We start from the raw sequence: 21,518 nt of genomic DNA, 5'->3' as shown, positions 1-21,518 counted from the left end.
CTTAAAAGGAATTGGACAACATATACGATGGTTTAAAAAAGTATTCTCTATTGAAATCGAGCCACCACGATATATTTAAATCATTTATTTAGAAAATTAAAAAAAAATTAGGTATAACTCGGTCATACTCATATTTGGTAGTACAATAAAAACAAAACTTATTTTTGTTGACATTTTGCTTTACATTCCGCCATGGTTTCGAAATTATTTGAATTTCCACCGCAACCCCCGTAAGAGAATTTGAGACATTTTTTAGCTTGTTGGTCGTAGTAATATCGGATCTTATTGGCGTAACACATTCCCTTGTCTTTCTCCAACTCGCACGGGTTTTCATCTTCGTCTTCTTCGCACATCACGAAACCTAAACGCGTGACAGTCACATTCAACATAACATTAAAATCTTCACGCAACATTAAGTCCTATTCTAATTACCTATTAAGGCGAAAGCCAACAAGAGACACGCGAATTTAGTCAACATTCTTCTTGTGTTCGTGTACAACGAATAGAAAGCAAAGCAAAATGTCGATTAGTTTGAATCTTTCCCGAGGAAGCTCTTTATATTTGGGAACGGGCCATCATTAGCTTAATAACAGGTGCGGATTGTCAGCGTTGACAGTTTTTGAAATGAAAATATCCAAACAAAGAGTTGAACCCGTATGCCCTCATAACAAATTTAAATATTTAAACACGATAATTAGTTTAATCTTTATTTCGTGCCATACGCCGTGACCTTGGATTAAACTAACAACTCCCAACTTTGCGTGCTGAGATTTCATTTTTGTTTATTTTAATATGCAGTATATATTTATAATAAAACCTTATCCAAATGTCGAAATTATTTATAAAGAAAATGAAACACCTTCCCATTTTCGAATAAACATGTGTTCGATTCGGATAATTTATTAGTTTTTAGGATAATAGGTCCTATTTCCGCGATATTATAATCGTTCAATGACCACAAAATAAAATGAAAATCAAATCTGACATATTTGAATATTTAATAATTCTGTTAATAAAAACGTCCACAAAAAATAGCACCGACTTCAATCGTTTGAACAGAGGTTCAATTACTTTAAAAAGTATAATAATTAAGGATTCTTGGACTGGTCACCGACAAGTAATTTGGAGTTTTCTTGGAATTGAGGCTCAATAAAGTTTAGGATGACGAGATTCAGAATTGGCGCACGATTTCAAACAATCTATTTGATTTTCGAATCGATTGGCGTTGCCGTTGCATCCACTGTGTATGAAGCTTTTGCAATCTTTGGTTTCCGGGTCGTAATAGTACTTGGTCAATTTCCCGTTGCAGGAACCCAACATCGGCGGCAGGAAACAGAACTCGAAACCACGTCGGGGCAAATACACCTTCATTACCGCTACAAAAAATGTACCCACAAATTTGGTTATTATCTTTATCTCTCGTAACGGTTTCGGTACTTACGAGAGCCTGGTTTGCAGTTCTTGTTGCAGTCTTGCATGGAATTGAAGCGATTGTCGTTGCCGAAGCACCCGCCGTAGATGAAACTGTCGCAAGTACCGCTCAGCGTGTTGAAAAAATACTTGATGAAGTTGGCTTTGCACGGACCCGAGTCGGGGGACAATTTACATTTATCTTCAGTACGGCCACTGTCGGATTGAGGAGCCAAGGCTGAAACGGTTTCCAAGGCGTCCTTCTCCGGATCAGTTGGTATAACGGGGATGATGGGCGCTAAGTCAATAAAGACGGTTAGTTAAATCACGTCACTCTTGCTGGGTAAATTCCAAGTTGTACCTGGTGTCCAAAATTCAAAGGGATACCAGGGGAAACTAGGTCCGATAAGAAATGAAGCAGGCCTAATTTTCTTACGTCTGGCTCCGCAAGCCTCCAGACAATCGGGCTCCGTGTAGAAACGGTTGCCGTTACCCTCGCATCCACCAAAGACGAAAATCTGGCACTTGGATTGCGAGACGTTGTAAAAGTACATCCTGATGTTGGCCTTGCAAGGTCCCATGTCCGGTTCAACGTCGCATTCCGGATTTTGGTTCCTCTCAACTACAATCAACAAATTCCGGTTAACTATTTACGAGTTATTAAATGACGAGTGCGACTAACCTCCCAGGACGATGGCTACGCTCAAGACCAAGATGTACAGCCAATTGTTCATGACGTCGGCTGTTGATTCGGTTAGACTGTGTATGAAACAACGTGGCTTTAATTGTTGTTATTTATACCTTTTTCTACCGCTATATAGGTGTATGCTTATGTATGTACGTGATCTTATAAACTTGAGGGTCGATAATTAGTCGATGGAAGGAAGTGACGCCGCGATTTATTTTACAATCCTCCGTGTTTTAGCCTCGTAATGTTATTAATTGTTTGTCGTCGCGCTAATCGAAGCTTACGGGATGGGAGCTAAATACAAATAATACCACCACGAGTATAATTATCAATATAATATTCGACTTTAAGTCTACGTGCTGTTAATATCGCCAATTCACTATACACTCTTATCCGGGATATGTCGAAATGTGTTTAATTCAATCAGTTAAACTTATCTAATTATAATTGTAATTATTTGAGGCAAGCTTACCTATCTCGAGTAACGAGCCAAATAATTTCAAAGTACGTTTGTTCACCCTCTCGAAAATAATTAACGCCTAAAAATTCTGGGATTTTCCGGCATTTCAGGGACAAGTGTCGACAGTTTTTGTCGCGATAAGTCAACTAAGAGCATGCTAAGAGTGATTTCACCCTCACCCTATCTATAGCTTTAGAGATACGAAACGATTTTTGCATTTTGAACCATTCTTTCTTTGTCTTATCAACGTTGGGGCTTTACCCCCAAGTTTGGTAAGCCGTTCACCAGACTGATAAGCTCCGAAGAGCATATGCTAGATTGTTATCAGGGTTTAAAGGGTAAATAATTGAGGACAATAATGTTTAAAGATAACGGTATTTAATTTAATGACTGTTATAACAATATTGGTTAGTGGTGTTGTTCAATTGTTGAAGCTCGATATTTAGGCGACCAGACAATGATCGTAGCACTCCTTCTCGCTTTGGAAGTTGTTGGCGTTACCTCCGCAACCTCCGTAGACGAACTGTTTGCAAGTACCGGTGCTCCTGTCAAAATGGTACCTCTGGAAGTAAGCATTGCAAATTCCGGTTTGCGCTGGCAAGAAACAGTTCTGCAAGGTCCATTGTTGGGGTTCTTCGACTGTGGGAAAGAAGATGGATAAGTACTCAAGTTAATGACGCGTTAAAATGACGGATGGCTTTACCTTCGTTGGTTTCAGGAGCTTCGTATCCCTCGCAAGTGGCTTGACAAGACTCGTACGAATAGAAACGGTTGGTGTTACCCCCGCAACCACCGTAGTAGAAGTTCTCGCATTTGCCACTCTTGGCGTTGTAGTAGAAAGCCGGGATCAAAGCTTTGCACATGCCAACTTTCTTTTCCTCGCCGCATAGGACGCGCTCCACTTTGGTTTCTATCATCCATCGAGGATATTTAAGTATTTGTTTTTAAGCCTAATTATGCTTATTAATTTATACTTACGTCCGCATTTTTGAAGGCATTCCTCCTCGGAGTCAAAGTTGTTGGTGTTACCACCGCATCCTCCGTAGACGAAGGGATGGCATTTTCCGGTGTGCTTGTTGAAGAAGAACTTGTGGAAAAGAGCGTTGCAAACACCAACTTCCGGTTCGGCGGTGCAATCTACTTCTTGGACATCGACTACAATGAATTCGGTCTAAACAAATGACTTACGTATAGGCAATTATGAACTCATTACCGGGTACGCGAACGACAGCGGGTTGGCAAGTAGCTTGGCATTCTTCGATGGTCTTGTAGTTGTTACGGTTTCCTCCGCAGCCACCGTAGTAGAACCTTTCACATTCTCCGGACTCCTGGTTGAAGAAGTACCTGGGGAATTTACCACGGCACAAACCGACTTCGGATTGGGATTCGCAGTCGGTGCTGAACTTCTCGATCAAAGCTAAAGGTAAGATACATTTTAACTTCGAAATGTTTCAAGACTAAAGTGTTTTAAATAGTTGGTCACTTACAATTGCAGGTAGAGTGGCATTCCTCGTGACTTTCGAAGTTGTTCAAGTTTCCTCCGCAGCCACCGTACACGAATTCTTCGCACTGTCCGCTGGTAGCGTTCCAGAAATGACGGACGAAGTATCCTCTGCACATACCCGTTTCCGGTTTCACCTGACAGTCCTCCAAAGCTAAAGCAAAGCGGTACTTAAGTCGCTTAAAGTCTATGGATTACTTAAGTACTTACTTATGGCGGACGACACTGCGACCAGAGCGAGTAGAGCTGCAGCTACGAATGGAGACATGGTGGTGGTTTTCCTTTGGTGGTAGGAAGATAGAGAAAGATGGCTTAAATTATAGCTGCTTATATAGTCTGTTTTATCTGGACAGAAGTTACAGTTCTCACGAGAAGTCCGACAGACGATTTTCAGTTATTTTATATTCACTAATCTACTGTTCCCTTTTATTTTACGATATCTAAAGTGGAACGATATCTATTCACCTGTCGTAATTCAAACAATTCTTCTAATCAACTTTCAAGTACGTAAAAGAAAACGTAATAACACTTTGAATTGCGTTCGACCATTCCGGTAACTTTTATTCGTACAATATAATACAAAAAGTTCATAGACTGTTCTAATCTATGATCTAACCAAATTCAACAAACATATGGCAACCGTTTACCTCTACTTTACTGTCATAAAACGTAATTTAACACAATACGTTTAAAATCGTTTTTCCTATTTCATATATTAACAACACGTAGTCTATGGGTTTAGAGCGATAATTTAAATTCTCCCGCTAAAACGCAGCTTCATCCATGGAACTGAACTGAAACTGATTTGACCAGTATCATAGAGAGTCGGTTACTGGGTTACCAAGCGGCGGAATTTCCTTTTAAAAGTGTGAAATTTGGCCCGAACTTGTTGCTCATCGAAGTAATTAACGTTTGTAATTAGAAATTAAGTTTAACTTCACATTTTGGAAAGAAAACACTACAGATTGAATGCCAGTGTAAGTTTTAATTAAGAAACACCAGCGTTTCTAGGCCTACAGTCTTTGTTCGAAAGAAAGAAGAGATTAGATTTAGGCAATTTTCCTGACAGTTCCTAAGCCTTGGTCATCGTTAATGTTTGATTTTGATGCCCGAATAAAATCAATTTGTTTAATTTGAGTTAAATGTTTTAAACGTTAATATTTTGTGTTAATTTTATCAATTACAGAATGGTGATTCCGAAAAACATCACTTCCATGCATACTGAGCATTGTTTTAATGTGAAAACATTCTGCACCATGATGGTTTGATGAACTCTCAAGTGAGTCTCAACTTTGACCTTAACTAAGGTGATTATTCCAGTTCTATCCATTCAAGTATTTGAAATGGTGTAATAGGTTTTGTAGGTGGGAAAAGGCCTGTTAATTATAGGTTGGAACTAATCTGTATTCATAGAATGTTTGTAAAAGACTTATGGGTTAAAAATAAGTTAATTGAGCTAGGATGTGATTAAAGGTTAAGTTAATAACCAGGATGATATAGGAAAGGTTAAATTTCCCATATAGTGTGGTTATTTTAAATGTACTCTAACATTGTTAACTAATTTGGTCTTAATTAGCCAATACAGGGTTCATACAAACCTTGAAAACTCAGGGAAATGTATGGGGGGAACATGGAAAACTCAGGGAAATGTATGGGAAAAAACATGGGAAACTGAAGGAAGTATATGGGGAAAAACATGGAAAACTCAGGGAAATGTATGGGAAGAAACATGGAAAACTTGGGGAAATATATGGGGAAAAACATGGAAAACTCAGGGAAATATATTGGGAAAAAACATGGAAAACTCAGGGAAATATATGGGGAAAAAACATGGAAATATATTGGGAAAAAACATAGAAAACTCAGGGAAATCGGTTTTCCTAAATTTGTATGAACCCTGCAATAGAAATTTCTGGAATGTAATAATTCTACGTAATCGAAAAATATAGTTTAATTAATAATTTATTATTCTTCATAATTGAGGAAAAAACTGGTTGTTTTTAATATAAACGAGCGCGAAAACTTTGAAAATTCCATTAACTGCCGGTTTTAAACTTTGTAAGTTCGACCGCCGCGACACAGATGGCGCTACCAGCCTGAAAAAGAGCGGGAAAGATTTGGGCTGCAGGCACTAAGCCTATTTTCAAGATTTCAAACTAGAAATGGCGGAAACTTTTTTGAAAAGTCATTAAGATTATAAATGAATTTAATTAAATTATTATAATTAAAGCGTATAATTAATGTTTTGTAAGGGTTTTTTGAAACATTTAAACGAAAAATTATGAATTTTACCAAGGTAAATTAAGAATATTTTCGGATTCTAGTTAGTTAAGCGTATTACCCTTATGTTAACTGTTAAATTAACCCCAACTAATGTTCCTTTTAGGATTTCATCCACTGAGGGATTCAATTAACTCCTTTAAAAGGTAATTTCTTCTTAAATTCTATTAAATTTTAACCAATATCTTGCTGGGAAATGGGAATGGTGGATTCTTATTCTTAAGTCCCTTTCTAAAATAAGTGAAATTACGTTGGGAGGTTGGGCATGCCGCATGCAGTTAGCGGACTTTAACTTTAAATTCAAAGAAATGAAATAGGAAAGAAAAAAGAAGCTGTATATTTGCGCGCACTTTGGGGATTATTAATGATTGTTAAAAACAATATATCATTTTGTCAGCTTGGTTTTCGGTTTTCTCTCAGATAGTCTAGCCAATTACTTGTCCAAGAGAGAGGAATTTAAAAAACTTTATGGGCCTTTAGGAGGCAAATCAACCAGTGACACCCTACCAATATAAATTCCCTTACATTACCTCCCCCCCCCAACTACCTTTCAATCGAATCCGAGGAATATTTTTTTCTTATCTTTAGCTATTTCTTACCTTTTGGGGGGGGGGGGCAACGATTTCAAGTTATCTCGTTGAAAAATCAAGCATAACGAAATTATAATCAAAGAAGTTTTATTTTATTTTTTATTTTAAGTTGAGTTTAAGTTGTTGAGGTTAGGGGGGGATCGGGGAGGGGGGTTTGGGGGGTAAGCTTGTCTATTGAGAAATGTCAAATATTTTCCTAAACTGCCATCAATTATCACCAACCGATTCCTGTTTTTTTTTGTTTTTTTTTGAATTGATCACTCCCACTTTTTTTGCTCTCTCTCTTTCTCTTTCTCTCTTTTTCAAGATGATTTTTTTTATTATTTATTTCAACTTAAATGCTTAAATTTAAGTGACGAGTTACCTATTCCGCTTTAGTTGTCTGTCTACGATTTAATTTATCTAATTAAAATAATTGGTATTAAAGGCTTAATCACGGGGATTACCTAAGGGATCTGTCAATAGGCAGGGTTAGTAGGGAATCTGGAAATGGGGGAAAATAAGTTAGGGATTTGGGAAATGGGGGAAATAATTAAGACAGGGATTTGGGAAATGGGGGAAAATAAGTCGGGGATTTGGGAAATGGGGGAAAATAAGTCCGAGTCGGGGATTTGGGAAATGGGGGAAAATAAGTCGGGGATTTGGGAAATGGGGGAAAATAAGTCGGGGATTTGGGAAATGGGGGAAAATAAGTCCGAGTCGGGTATTTGGGAAAAGGGGGAAAATAAGTCCGAGTCGGGTATTTGGGAAAAGGGGGAAAATAAGTCCGAGTCGGGTATTTGGGAAATGGGGGAAAATAAGTCCGAGTCGGGTATTTGGGAAATGGGGGAAAATAAGTCCGAGTCGGGTATTTGGGAAATGGGGGAAAATAAGTCCGAGTCGGGTATTTGGGAAATGGGGGAAAATAAGTCCGAGTCGGGTATTTGGGAAATGGGGGAAAATAAGTCCGAGTCGGGTATTTGGGAAATGGGGGAAAATAAGTCCGAGTCGGGTATTTGGGAAATGGGGGAAAATAAGTCCGAGTCGGGTATTTGGGAAATGGGGGAAAATAAGTCCGAGTCGGGTATTTGGGAAATGGGGGAAAATAAGTCCGAGTCGGGTATTTGGGAAATGGGGGAAAATAAGTCCGAGTCGGGTATTTGGGAAATGGGGGGAAATAAATATGATCCAGGTGTGATCATGATGAAATGGGCTCTTGTAAACACGTACTTAAAATGATCAGGGATGTTTTACAAAAATTTGGTCAGGGATAAGCTGGAAAAGTCAGGATTTGTTCCGAACCCTGATTAGGGAGAAATTATCACAACGTCTTATAAACTTGTAGTTTGTAAAATATTTGCCAGCTAGCCATCCAGGAGTGACTGGTCCTGGGTCCGCGATGGTGGTGGCGGTGGTGGTGGGATGGTTAGTTGCGGTTGGGTTCTTGTTGATTTCTTCTCCTTGGAAATAAGAGAGACGTTGATGGATTAGCTCTCCATGCAGGTTCACCCATCGCTCCCTAGAGTGGCACCCTAACCGGAGAGAGAGAGAGAGAGAGAGAGAGATATTGAGAAGCCCTGAGCTGCTCCTTATCATTCCATTGTTAGTTTATTAATGTCGCCCATAAGAGAGAAGAGAGAGGGAGAGGGGGGAGAAAGGTCACGGCTAGAGGTCATCCTCGTTATAAAAAAAGGCCATCCATGGCATGGACTTGGGGGCATGCTGTAAGACTAAGACTAAGACTCGGGCTAGGAGGAGGCTATTTTACACCGGCTCCTCTTAGAGATAGATAAGACGCTATTTATTCAGTCTATCGATTACAACCGATGACTTTCCTGTCATTGGATTTTTTTTCTCGTCTTAAGGGGATCGAAACTTGATTGGGAAGGTTTCTCGTGTCATTGATGGAATTGGATCTATTTAGTTTAGATTTGGGGATACCGGTTCCTTTCAAGTATAATATTATGGGATGCCGAGATACCACTTCTTGAATTGTAATTAATAATTAGGGCCCGAATATCGAATGGGGATTGGGGGGGGGGATAAAATGATGCCTTCTCTCAGCACCCCTGTATCTTAGCTTCTCTGATTGACGTCGGTGTCTAGCGGGTGAAACGTTTGTACAGGCGCCGATTGGGAAATTTAATAAAAATTATTATTTTCTAATTTTTAATAAATTTTCCGGTTTAATTTCAATTAAGATGTCGATGACGCCTTCGAGGGAATTTTGATGACGTCTCTTCGAAGGGATTTTGATGACGTCTTCGTCGGGGGATTTTGATGACGTCTTCGTCGGGGGATTTTGATGACGTCTCCGAGGGAATTTTGATGACGTCTCCGAGGGAATTTTGATGACGTCTCCGAGGGAATTTTGATGACGTCTCCGAGGGAATTTTGATGACGTCTCCGAGGGAATTTTGATGACGTCTTCGTCGGGGAATTTTGATGACGTCTTCGTCGGGGGATTTTGATGACGTCTCCGAGGGAATTTTGATGACGTCTCCGAGGGAATTTTGATGACGTCTCCGAGGGAATTTTGATGACGTCCCGATAGAATTTTGATGACGTCCCGAGGGAATTTTGATGACGTCTCCGAGGGAATTTTGATGACGTCTCCGAGGGGATTTTGATGACGTCTTCGCCGGGGTTTTGATGACATCATGGAACGTCTCGGGGTTTTGATGGCATCATAGAACGTCTCGGGATTTTGATGACAACATAGAACGTCTCGGGATTTTGATGACAACTGTAGCGCGGCTTTAGGTGGGTGAAACGCTTGGGGACGTATAGCGAGCGCGCGTACAAAATAACATAACTTTTCTTGAGTTTAGTAAAATAAAAAGTTAAAGTTTAATTCAGAATTGATATTGGTTTACATGATAAAGTTAGAGCTAAAGGGAGTCAACCTCTCCTTTGCTCGTTCCAAACAAATCTAATCTTCTCGGGTCTCCCATTCTTTCGACCCCGAGAAGATTTTACAAAAAACAACCCTTTGTGGGTCTTGGGTAGCGGATTTGCAGGTGTCCACAGGTATCCGCGTGGTCTTTGGGTTTTTCTATTTTCGTACTCTTCGAAAATAGTAAGCAGGTTTTCTTCGAGAAAATATAAAGCGGGTTTTCTTCGAGGGGAAGGATATTTGTATTAGGGGGTAGGGCAGTTGCCTAAATCCGGTGTTACACAACGTAGAACGTCTCGGGATTTTGATGACATCGTAGAACGTCTCGGGATTTTGATGACATCGTAGAACGTCTCGGGATTTTGATGACATCGTAGAACGTCTCGGGATTTTGATGACATCGTAGAACGTCTCGGGATTTTGATGACATCGTAGAACGTCTCGGGATTTTGATGACATCGTTGAACGTCTCGGGTTCCTGGTGAGTCCCGCTTTCCTTTTAATCTATCCTATTCTTTTGCGTGGGAGGTGCAATTGCTACTTGCAATTTTACAAAGTGTATTCGCGTGAGATGGGAGCTACTTGGGGGGGGGGGTACTTTAATTATAATTAGCGCCCGTGATTAGGCTAATTAGTTAAGACGTGATCGCGATATAAGCGCGTACGCGTTCAAGAATGAAAATTATGGCCGTAACCAGTACCACAACTGATGGAATGGATCCAGGAGTTTGAAGAAAATCCAATCGAATGTCTAGCTGGAATATACAATAATTGGTAAGAATTTAATTAAAGTAAATTAAAATTAAAAAAATTAGGTAATTTTTCTAACACGCAATTCTATTAGATCTTTGACGCGAACGACTTCTTCAATTGATTAAAAGTAAGTTAAAGTATTCTTTTAATTTGATTTTGCGAACAATTAAATTAATTAAGTTAATCCGGAACAAAGTTAGGCTTAAATACTTACATTCTTGCAACGCGCGCTGCAATGTAAAATATGAACCCTGAAATAATGAATAGAATTAGATGATAATATTGATGATATAACCTCATTTTGAAATAATTTTAAGTTGTAAACGGGATGGGGTGGTGCATGGTGAACTCTGGTAAATGTACATACAAAGGGGGGTTATTTATTTATTTGGCAATATACAGCGGGATATGTCCGCCCAAGCCGAGAATATATCATGGGTGTCCCCAACTGGTAACCGACTCCCAATCTGAACCCACACACACTTATCCGTGACACCTTTACCTCTACCTTTTAATATACTTATTTGACTGTGAGCTGAGTTCGCCAGCACACTCGGGTTAAAGACCCATTTCCATTTTGTAACTGACTCGCTGTCGGTCGGTGGTCCAATTTGCCAAAAAAAAAAGAAAGAGGCTTAGTTTCATCGAGAGCCGAAATTTGAATAAATTTGCTCGGGGTTGTTGGTAAAAACGGTCCAGGGGTGAATTCATTCGGCGCTACGTAATTAACGCCGCCGTGCTTATGTTATGGGTTTTTTTACGTACCCTTTTTGAAGCTCGCTCGCTCGCTCGCTCGAAGCCGAGTGAACTTGTCCATATTCTCACGTATTTACTCCCGAGTATCGAGTTACTTTCGTTGGCCCACGTTTATATATACATGATGGAATTTTAGGGGTTTGGTTTTTTTGTGGTGTGGACCCCACGCGTTTTAGGATTAGGAATTTTATAAGTTGGGTAACTATGGGCGATTGTTTTGGGGGGTGGTGTTTGTATGTTGATAGCCAATTGGAATTTACAAGATAAGTATGACACTTCCCTTACTTCGTAATGCTACTGAGAGAGTTACAGTACTCGAGATAACTAGTTCCGAGGGAGAACGACGGAAGCGAGTCAATTGAAGTCCTAACTACACTCGGTGGTGGTTAATTTTGCATGCAGGACCAAGTTCCATCTAGGTCCTATTTAGTATCTGCATTACTAAGCCCAAATTTGACAGCAGCGCCCCACTCACCAGGCTTCCCTCGCTTTACCCTGAATCTATGACCTACCTCACTCACTCACTTCAAAATTACAACAAGCTCCCGTTTCTAAGTTACCAGACATTACAAACTTATGGAACGGAACGTATCTTACGAACTTATGCTTCTCCTTATATAAAACGACACCATTTTTATAAGTAACGTCTCTGTAAGTAAATTTAGACGCACTATAGGCCATAATAGACCAAAGAAAGAAAGAGAAAGAGAAATACAATTTCTCGATGACAGGTTGGCGGCGATAGAAAAATCTGGATAAACCATTAATATTAAATGCCGCGTCTCCTTTAAATCGGAATTGAGATACTTGTTGGTTCTGCTGTTCGCTCCTTTAACCGAATTACGAGTGAATGAAGAAGGAATATAAGGAAAGATATCAAAGCTAGGAAAGACATTCATTTCGGAAAAATGGTCATTTATAACCGTAGCCATTAAAAAGCGCGTGGTTGCAGGGGGGGCGGGGGGCGAGCTTTATACAATAAGACATTTCTTGGGCCGTCATAAAAATTTACAAATGGCTTTTGGCTCAAATCCGACAAGCAATTCGTTTCTCGCTATAAACGGATTTTCCCGACTCCTCAAACAGGCGCGATCAACGTTGCCATGTTTTCATTTTCACGAAATTCAAAGGTCAACCAGTCGAGGTCAAAATTAAACGATCGTAAAATACCATCTATATACCCACTTTCCTCGCTGCAGACTTATTTATAAAGAACAAATAATTGAAATTCCCGCTATGGTATTTGGGCATATCTAACAAGGGTTGCTATATCCTTCCTCAATATAACTGACCTCTTCCTATGGTAGAGGTCAGTTCCAAGTTCTTTGGTCAGTTAGAGACTATTCTAGGGCGACTTAACGTGACTTAGTGTTTCTCTTCAATTACTTAGGTCTTTTTAATCACATTTTGTGTGGGTTTTTGGATGCAGATGCAATTTACAAAGTATTTTACAAGTTACGTAATTTTAATTTTTTTTATTATTCGCAACTTGAATTGATAGCGGGTGATGGGATTAAATTGGATGCTGGGAGTTTATAAGGGAGGGGGAAAGGAGGGGGGGTTTATCGCCGCGGGTAGATTCATTTCGATGATGGGATATTCCATGTCTGCTTTATCAACTCGGCGCGGAAAAGGTGTATTTGATCACCACCCGCCGATAGACAATTTATATTTTCTCGACCATTTTTCATTCGGTTTTTATCTCATTTTTGGTTTTATATTATTTGATGGGAGGAGACTGGCCTTTTCGTTCGTTGTTTCCATTGTGTTGCAAATATTTACCTGAGATAATTTGATCCGTCGAAAGTGTTTTTTGATTTTTTTTTATCGGCGCTCCGTTGGATTTTACCTTGAGATTTTTGACAAGTTAGCCTAGGCCTATTTCGAAATAAACTCCTCTCATGAGGTTGTTGAGTATTTTTTTTTCAAATTGCAATACGAATAATAAATAGTTTAGGAAAGGTTATGGTTTAATTTTAATCGACCTATCAATTTATGTATCGTTATTCCTTTTTGGTAAATTTTCTTTGAACTACTTGTCAGTTTTAAGTGTGCTTTTGATGAGAAATTGTCGCCCTCAATCTTTTTAAAAGAGCTCATTTCGTGAAATTTATCCGCTATCCAATCCCCCCGTATATTTATTTCTCTTCTTTATAAGCTTGTAGAGAAGTTAAGCTAGCTTCTTCGCCGCGTAGAATTCTTTCTCATGCATTTTCGCACTAGTAAAGGGGGTAGAGAAATTTCCTTCCCCCGAGGATGCTGCCCGGGAGGACTAAGGTGCCGTTCCGTAGGTGGGGGTTTCCACTCGATCCCTCTCTTCTTCAAAGAGATGCGGCGCGTTGTCCTATTAGGGCAGCGCCACTCGGCGACAAATTTTGAAACTTTTCGACGTGATAGTCCGATGTAGAGTATCTGTAGAGATATTTTGGTGTTGCTTGAACTGTCTAGGAAGGAATTGGCGGTGTATATAGATTGGAATTCCCCCGCTGAGATCGAGTTTACACGGAACTTTTCTTTACTCCGTATCTCTCTCTGTTTTATTGTGATTGGGCGGGATTCTGTATAAATATCTGTCGTTGCATTGAAGATTGGGGGGAGAGGTGTTAACCCCCAAGAGAGTTTATAGGAACGAGTTCGAATCTTGTCCGTTTGTTTTAAACGAGGCTCTTTTTCGCACTCGTAACTCGACGGGAGTCCAGATCGACCGCGGACTTAAATCCTTAAATCTTCGCCCACATTAAATATCCCCACTTTGCGTTACACCCGTAAAGTACAGCGGATGGTTACCCCTGTACTATATTCCCTTAAGGAGAGAAATAGCAAGGTTAAACTGGGATTGAACTATCGGGTTTACTTTTTTTACTTCGCGATCCTAGAAAAGGAATCTTGTGCTTTTTTCTTACACGTTGCCTCCCTAAGTCTTACGTTTTTCGAGTCATTAGTTATCCAAGAAGTCATTTCTTTTCTTAACGAGATCCTTATTCTTGACCCCTCCCTCTCTCCCTCCCTTCCTTCATGCCAGCCCAAAGCCGCCCGCTGGTTAGTTACTAGTTAAAATAAGCCTTTAAAGGTATCCGTTTCTAATACCGAAATTTGGACAACGTTTAATTTGGTCAAAATTCATTCTTGACCTTAATTGACTGCCCACTAAAGGGGTTAGATAAGTTATTTCTCCCCCCTTCCCCACGGTTTCTTAACTTTAACCGCGTGCGCTTCAGGGTTCTCCTCGGTAACTGGATCTGAATCGAACTAGAAAATATATGTTGGTACAAGCTGTATTCAGGCGCGAGAACAAGTGTTGCCAGTCAGTGTCTTTTAGCAATGTGCAATTCAACCGCTATCTATTGGCGGTATATATTCTAATCTCTTACGGCTATCTTTGTATTATGTTGTCGGGTGTGGTCAGTGTCTCTTAACACCTGCAAAGTGGTGTTAGAATGATTCCCTCTCCATTTATTCCTGGCCCAAAAAATGATGCTCTTCTCTCTCTCTCTCTCTCTCTCTCTCTCTCTCTCTCTCTCTCTCTCTCTCTCAGGAATCAATAATATATATGAAAAAAAAGAAAAGTAAAAAAACTGGCGAGGCTCATTTTCAACCCAGTCGTAAATCGTATATTATACCCAAACCCCCTCCTTTTCTTAAAGAAAGTCAATTAATCCCGAAGATATCAAAAATAGGCCTTGAATTATACGTATTTGCGAAGAGGGCTTTATATTACGACATTATTTCGGGTTTATTTGTTACAGTGGAATTTTTGTATCTCGTATCTCTTTAAAATTGTCTCTCTCTTTCTCTCTCTTGGTAGGGGGGAGGGGGGAGAACATTTCCACCTTTTTAATTACATTTTAGGCGAGAGATTGTAATTACTTGGCTAGCTGTTCTAGCAAACGATCCATTTCGTGTCTAATACCTATTAAGAAATACCTAAAAATGGAATGAAACCTCTCTTGAGGATGCCATGGATTATCGATGCTGATTGGTTTTAATATTTTTGGAGGAATTTGGTTTAATTCAATGCGGGAGTTACCTTTTTTTGGGGGGGGGGGTTATGCCCCAGGGTTCTTACAAACCTAGAAATGTTGGTAAATAAATTGTTGAGTAAAAATTCAGGGAAATTTACATTCATGGAAAACTCGGGGAAATTTAGTTTTTTTTAGTAAAATTCATGGAAAACTCGGGGAAATTTATATTTTCAAGTAAAATTCATGGAAAACTCGTGGATATTTATAGTTTTTTAGTAAAATTCATAGAAAACTCAGGGAAATTTATACTTTCTAGTTAAATTGGGGTTAATTTGTCAGAGTTGATAACCAATCCCGTAGTTAAAAGGTGGCCTTGCACCTGGAAATCTCAGGGAAATTTATTTGAAAAAAAAACCCTGGAAACATCAGTGAAATCGGTTTTCCATAAGTCCTACGAACCCTGTACGCGTATTTTTTTTTCTAATATAAAAAAGTAGATAGCAGGGGAGGGAGTCAGTTGGGTGCTCGGTAGGAAGACAAATGATCAGATATTCTCCCCGACGGGTTCTTTCGTTAATTGGATCCGAGAAGAAGAAAAAAAATCCATTTTTGTTGGGATCTCTAATTTGGCCCACTCCAAATATCTCGTTACCTCCTCTTTCTCTCTCTCTCGCTCCCTATAAAATCCACGAAGCGTGGCGCACTCGTTACAGACATTTGGACCTTTTTTTTTTTAATACGTAATGAAAAATGTTTTTGAAAGACGTTTCCCGTTTCTGACATAACTGTATCCTATAGTATTAGTTTTAAAACTTGCTGGAATAAAAATACTTTTGCGCATTTTATTGGCCCTCCGGCTGCTGCTGTTGCTGCCCCGGGTCCATCACTCTCCAACCGTGTTTCTAATTGAACCTGACAAGAAAATAATTATTATTATATCCTAATCATTAAAATGCAAATATTTCAATTCAAAAAAGAAAATTATGTAGGCCTATACATTTACCTTTTGACCTTTGACTTTTTTTTCGGTGGGGGAGATATATGTTTCAAAATGTTGACGTACTCTCCGTCCGTGTTTCTAATTGAACCTGACAAGAAAATTATTATTTTTTTAATTATTAAAATGCAAATATTTCAATTGAAAAAAAAGAAGTTATATTTACCTTTTGACCTTTGACATTTTTTCTCGGTTCTCGGGTGGGGAGATTTATGTTTCAAAATGTTGTATAAAAGCGAATGATCGCAAACTTTATATCCTTCACGATGTTAAATGAGGCGAGGAAATTTGGCGCGAAAGAAAAGGGAAATGGCGCGCTTAGAGCACATTTTATATAAAAAATGGTATCTCTTGCTCTCTGGCTCTCGATCCTCTTCAGATTCTAAATGACTCTTCCCATGCAGCCTATCTTTGTACGTATAGCGAGTGGATGGAGGAAGGTATCTATATAGGCCTACGTCCGTTTTTACCAAAAAGAAAATATTGTATCAAGAAAAGACTGCTAAGGATAGTAAAGTAGCGCCCCCTGGTGGAGAGTCTCGTTCGTCTCCTATATAGCACCACTCGATCGAATTCCTTTATGGATCATGGAGGAGAATAAAAAAGTGTAGGCGCCTAGCTTGCTCAGCTCTTTCTCCAATGCTCCATTTTTTTTAGAGCGGCTAGGAAATGATCATCAAGAATCCATTGTGCGAGTGTGTATATATATATTCCGGGGGCTGGAACCCCCTGGACGCCGCGCGGAAAGGGGAAACGAAACGAGCGTATCAAAATGAGAGGCCATTCCCCATGGTGAATATCCTACTTCCGCTTGCTTTATCACAAAACGAAAAAAAAAAAAAATGGTGAAAGAATCACCCAAGATACTCTCTCTTTATGTTGCGGCCACGTGATTATCGTGTCATCCCAATGGCTATTGTATTTTTTTGCCCCCCTCCCGCCCTTTCCCGCCTTTAGTCGCTTTTCAGGAGTCGTAACGTGAACGCCTACGTCTACTCGAATGTTGTTTACGCGTGAAAAGATACTTCGGAAGAGGAAGAGAGAGTAAGAGAGAGAAGAGATGGCTTCCTGAAAAATCTGAAAATAGCTTAGTTGTTGTTTGTTGTTCTCGGCGTGCTGCGTTGGCAACGCGACGCCGCCTCCGCTTTTATCTTTTTACCTACCACCTTTTAGAAAGTTTGTTTAAGTCGCTACTGTCTGTACTTAGCGATTGCCGTACGCTTACACTGAACAAGCGAGAAAAGAACGTTACTTATATACTCTCCCTATCCCGGATAAAGCTTGGTTCTTGAACGTAGACAAGAAGTGATATCTAGTTTATTAGGGAGAAGGTATAAATTCGCCTGCACATTTATAATCTAGCTTTATCTCCAGTCCAAAAGACGTAGCCTGTCCGGAGTTAATCCCCGCCTCTAAATTACAACCAGCATCTCATTGGTTCTTGAAAACTCACGTCAGCGCGACGGCAATGAGTACGAAAATTATACGTATTTTCCGACTGAGGAGAGTCGAAATAGCCCGGGGCCTCCTTTTACGCCCCCCCCTTGTATTTTGAAAGGGGGACTATGGCTTCCGCGAATACCTAGGCATCTTATACCTTCTCCCTAATAAACTAGATATCACTTCTTGACGTAGACTTATCTGCGCAAGGAGGACCACTATCTGAATACATACTTTTTTTCGTCTATCCCTCTCTCCTTTCTGTTGTAAACCCCGACAGACAAGGAATACCTTCTAAATGAGCCAGGTTAAATATCGCCTCTCAGCTTCTCGGCTTTCTTTACCGCTTGCGGCCCGGGAGCCTAGCTCCATCTTTTCTTTTTTCTGGTGATCCCTTTCATCTTGAGCTTCTTCTTCTTCTTCTTCCACGGATGAGATAGATACTCGGCGAGGATGGGAGGACGTCTCTAATTATAGGAAACCGAGGAAGAATTTTTGCGGGGGACACGTCGTGTAACCGCGCGTCTTTTATTTTTAAAATACGCCACCCACACGTCATACCATCCCCTTCCTCCCTTCCATAGACTAAAGAAAAGATTTTCTTAATTTCTTAGACAAGAATTGCGAGACTAAACAATTTTAAGAGTTGGAAAACGTTTTCTCTCTTTTTCTCTGTTTTTAAACAATATGATTATTTTGCTATCTTTGAGATCTATGGGTTTAGATTTGAATCGGTTAATTTGTCTTAATTCTCCACGAGGTGGTTTTTTTTTAAGCGGTAGAGGATTAAGGGGGTCGACTCTTTATATAATGTTGATGAGGGATTATGATTAGACTACGCCCTTTATTAAGCGACCCCTCCCTAACCTTATTAATGATATCATCTCCGACTTCTAATGAATATTTTGACTCTCTCGGTTTTATTCTCGCGCCTCCAATGTTAACTATGGTATAGTCCCCCTTTTTGACAATTAATTCTGCCATATCCCATTTAAATTCAGTGATTGATGAATATTCCTTCTTTTAGGGTTATTTTCAAAATTTTAATAGATTTTTCGTTTAACATTATGCGCATGCGCTGCCTCCAGGTGTAAGTACGAATATATTTTCATTAATGGTTGTTTTTTGTGTCTTTAATCCTTTGGGTCTAATCCAAAATGACAAATTTCCCGTATTAATGTAATCCCGGACTCTCCCTGCGTTTTAATTAAAGGGATTAATGTATAAGTCTAAGTCCTAGGCTAACTGCGGGATTCTGCATCGTGGGTAGAGCCTAGAGGGCTATAGTTTCGAGCTGAAGCGGTTGTTGGGTCTTGGATTGAAAGAGGCGATATGCTGGAGTAGAATTCAAATACCTATAAGGTAGCCTCTGTACCTACCCCCATCTATTGAACAGCAACGAAGTCCTCCCAGAATCCTCAGTGGCGTTTTGGTAGGGTAGGGTTGGTACGTTGACGATGCCCCCTATGTCTAAAAGATTTAAGCTTATTGTTGACAACTATATTTTTAAATGGCGCTACACGAGACGGCAGCACTTAACAATTTACTACCAAAGATAATGGCGTGCGCGAGGTACTCTGGGATACATTGCTTATACTCCTCCTTCTCGCCTCTTCTGCAAGATTGGGTTATATTTTAATAACGCGGGAAAGTGTGTACAAAGGCACGAAAACTTCTTGTGGTAAAGCGAGCGACACACCTCGAGTTGTGGTCCCTCCTAACCTTAAAGCGTACCATACTACCATTGTAATTGTTGAACGCAACTAGACCTAAGTTTAATTCAACTCAATGGTACCAGAGAGTGTTTATATTAACCAATGTACAGTGTTGTTTATCGTGGAATTGAATGGAAGGCCTCTGCACTTAGATACGTTTGTTGCATGGCGTTAAGTGTGGCAATGAGTATGAGAAAACGATTCCATCATATTACTGTCTTCTTCTAGTCACGCTTTCTATTTGGTTACCTATAGGGATTATAGTCCCCTCATTTAGATATATTTTTTACAGCACCGGGTGCATGCGTGGAAGTATTTTTAATAGACTCGTAGGTACTTAGCGGTGGTGGTGTTGGAAGAGAGCTATAGTCGATGGTGTTAGTTATGACGCGGCGGCTCCGGCGGACTGAGGAGAACAAAAGAAGCAGCGGTTCTTTCGTCCGTATGCATGCATGTAGGCACGCACGCCATTTTTCGCAATCATCTAGAATAGAAAAGGTGTTTCTCTCACGCGTTACTTAGCGATACCAATCTCTTAGCCCCGCGAGAGTAAATTTATCCGTAAACCTATATCCCAAACGTTTAATCTCGCCGTCATACAACGATACCCCCTTAGTCTTAACCAGTGAGTGTATAGGCTAGTAGCACCTCATGTTATTTGTCCATACACCTTAATACAGTCAAAGCTGGGAAACTGCCATTACTCTATTCCCAAAGAAGGCTCATGCAGTTTCTTCTTCAATTTCAAATTAATTTATAAATTACTTACAAATTTATTTAAAATGTTTTTGGAAAAAGTACTTCAAACAGGGGATGCATACTCTGTTGCTATTGATGGATTATTTTCTCTATTTCTTTTTTTGGGGGTGGATTTATTTTGTATTAAATCCATATTTCTCTTTCGTGCGTATTTTTATTCGAGGGGCATGACCCCCCCCCCATCCCTTACGTGCGGAAAACTGGGAATGTATAGTATATTTCCCAGTGGAGTCTTTGGGGTTCGGATACGGATGGTAATGCGTGAAGATGGGAGTTTATCCCATATCCGCATTATGATTCTTTTTTTTTGCAATATATATATTTTATACGTTATATCAAACCCGCGCGCGCGCTCTTGGAGCAGAGCGCATGCTCCGTGACCTTCCCCACCCTCTTGGTTATTTTTTCGTTTTTCCCCATCCGGTTTAGGCGGTCTCGTGATTGGTTCGATTGGCGGATCGATTTTGGCGCGGGGCATGCGCGCGAGCCACCATCGATTTCATTCTTCTTCTTCTAGGCCTATACCCCCGGTTGCGGGCTTTCCCGCCATTAAAATGATGATGGAATAAAACGGCCTCCAACATTTTCTCGCGCGTGCTCCTGACCCCCCCCCCCACGCCTCGGACCTTCCCGAGATGTCGGACGCTTTATAATATCTTTCTTACGTTTCAGCTTTAAAAATGAACACAAAATTTTCGTTTGTTGGTAGAGTATCCGACCCCCGTTCTCCCCATATTTTATACGAATAGAATTTGTTCTTCGATTTCCCCTCGTGCTTATTATTTCTTTCGCTCTTTATCGGAATCAGTCCGAGTTTGCTCCGTAAGCTACAGTAAACTCCGTGTCAATGCGACCATCTTAGTGCAGTAATCTCGGGGTGGGTGCCTGAGGCTGTATCTTACGTGTTTCGAAAAGGCGCGAAATATATATAGTTTAGGCCTATTTTATTTATTTGAAAGATCTTGTAGGCCAAAAATGGCATTTGCGAAAAATAGACGAAATAGAGATATTTTAGACGTAAGGTATATATCTCTCGGTAGACGCCGGTGTTCTGTTCTAGGCCTATTTTCGTTTTCCAAAGATATTGTAGGCCAAAAATGCAGTTTTGCAAAAAATAGACTAAAAATAAACGAAAGATATTTAAGCCGTAAGGTATCTCCCGGTAGACGAGGGTGCTGTTCATTGGGTGATTTTTCTCTGGGTTTCGCTTCTCATTTATAGGTTATTTGGGGGGGGGGGGCTAGCGATTAATTTTTCTTCTTTTTGGTTTTTTATTTTACGATGCGATAGGCGGTCTCCCCATTAATGACATCCAGGATATTCTTTAGCTAT

General features: G+C 40.0%; 2 protein-coding genes across 2 annotated transcripts in view; one reads left to right on the top strand and one right to left on the bottom strand.

The window, feature by feature from the left end:
• Positions 1-70: 70 nt before the first annotated feature.
• Positions 71-5,165, bottom strand: LOC149718123 (papilin-like). The gene is made up of 13 exons (XM_089860783.1): positions 4,270-5,165; positions 4,046-4,213; positions 3,772-3,975; positions 3,537-3,713; positions 3,262-3,468; positions 3,002-3,197; positions 2,820-2,871; positions 2,571-2,704; positions 2,093-2,169; positions 1,772-2,032; positions 1,442-1,708; positions 1,153-1,376; positions 71-419 (listed from the first exon to the last, which is right to left on the bottom strand). Exons 1-13 carry the CDS (start codon positions 4,325-4,327, stop codon positions 159-161), a joined length of 2,286 nt encoding a protein of 761 aa, XP_089716909.1. The 5' UTR covers positions 4,328-5,165; the 3' UTR covers positions 71-158.
• A 4,982-nt stretch (positions 5,166-10,147) lies between these two features.
• Positions 10,148-21,518, top strand: part of LOC149718117 (uncharacterized) — a 160,483-nt gene continuing 149,112 nt past the window's right edge. Inside the window, exon 1 of the mRNA XM_089860769.1 lies at positions 10,148-10,285. The gene's annotated coding sequence lies outside the window, so the exon portion shown is untranslated. The remainder of the gene's footprint in view (positions 10,286-21,518) is intronic.

Source organism: Phalangium opilio, unplaced genomic scaffold (assembly GCF_054372755.1).
Source record: "Phalangium opilio isolate 3A_F unplaced genomic scaffold, DU_Popi_V2 ptg000002l_1, whole genome shotgun sequence".
In the NCBI taxonomy this organism is placed as follows: domain Eukaryota; kingdom Metazoa; phylum Arthropoda; class Arachnida; order Opiliones; family Phalangiidae; genus Phalangium; species Phalangium opilio.
The sequence above is the reverse complement of the archived record's forward strand: the minus strand, read 5'-3'. Positions and strand labels throughout refer to the sequence as shown.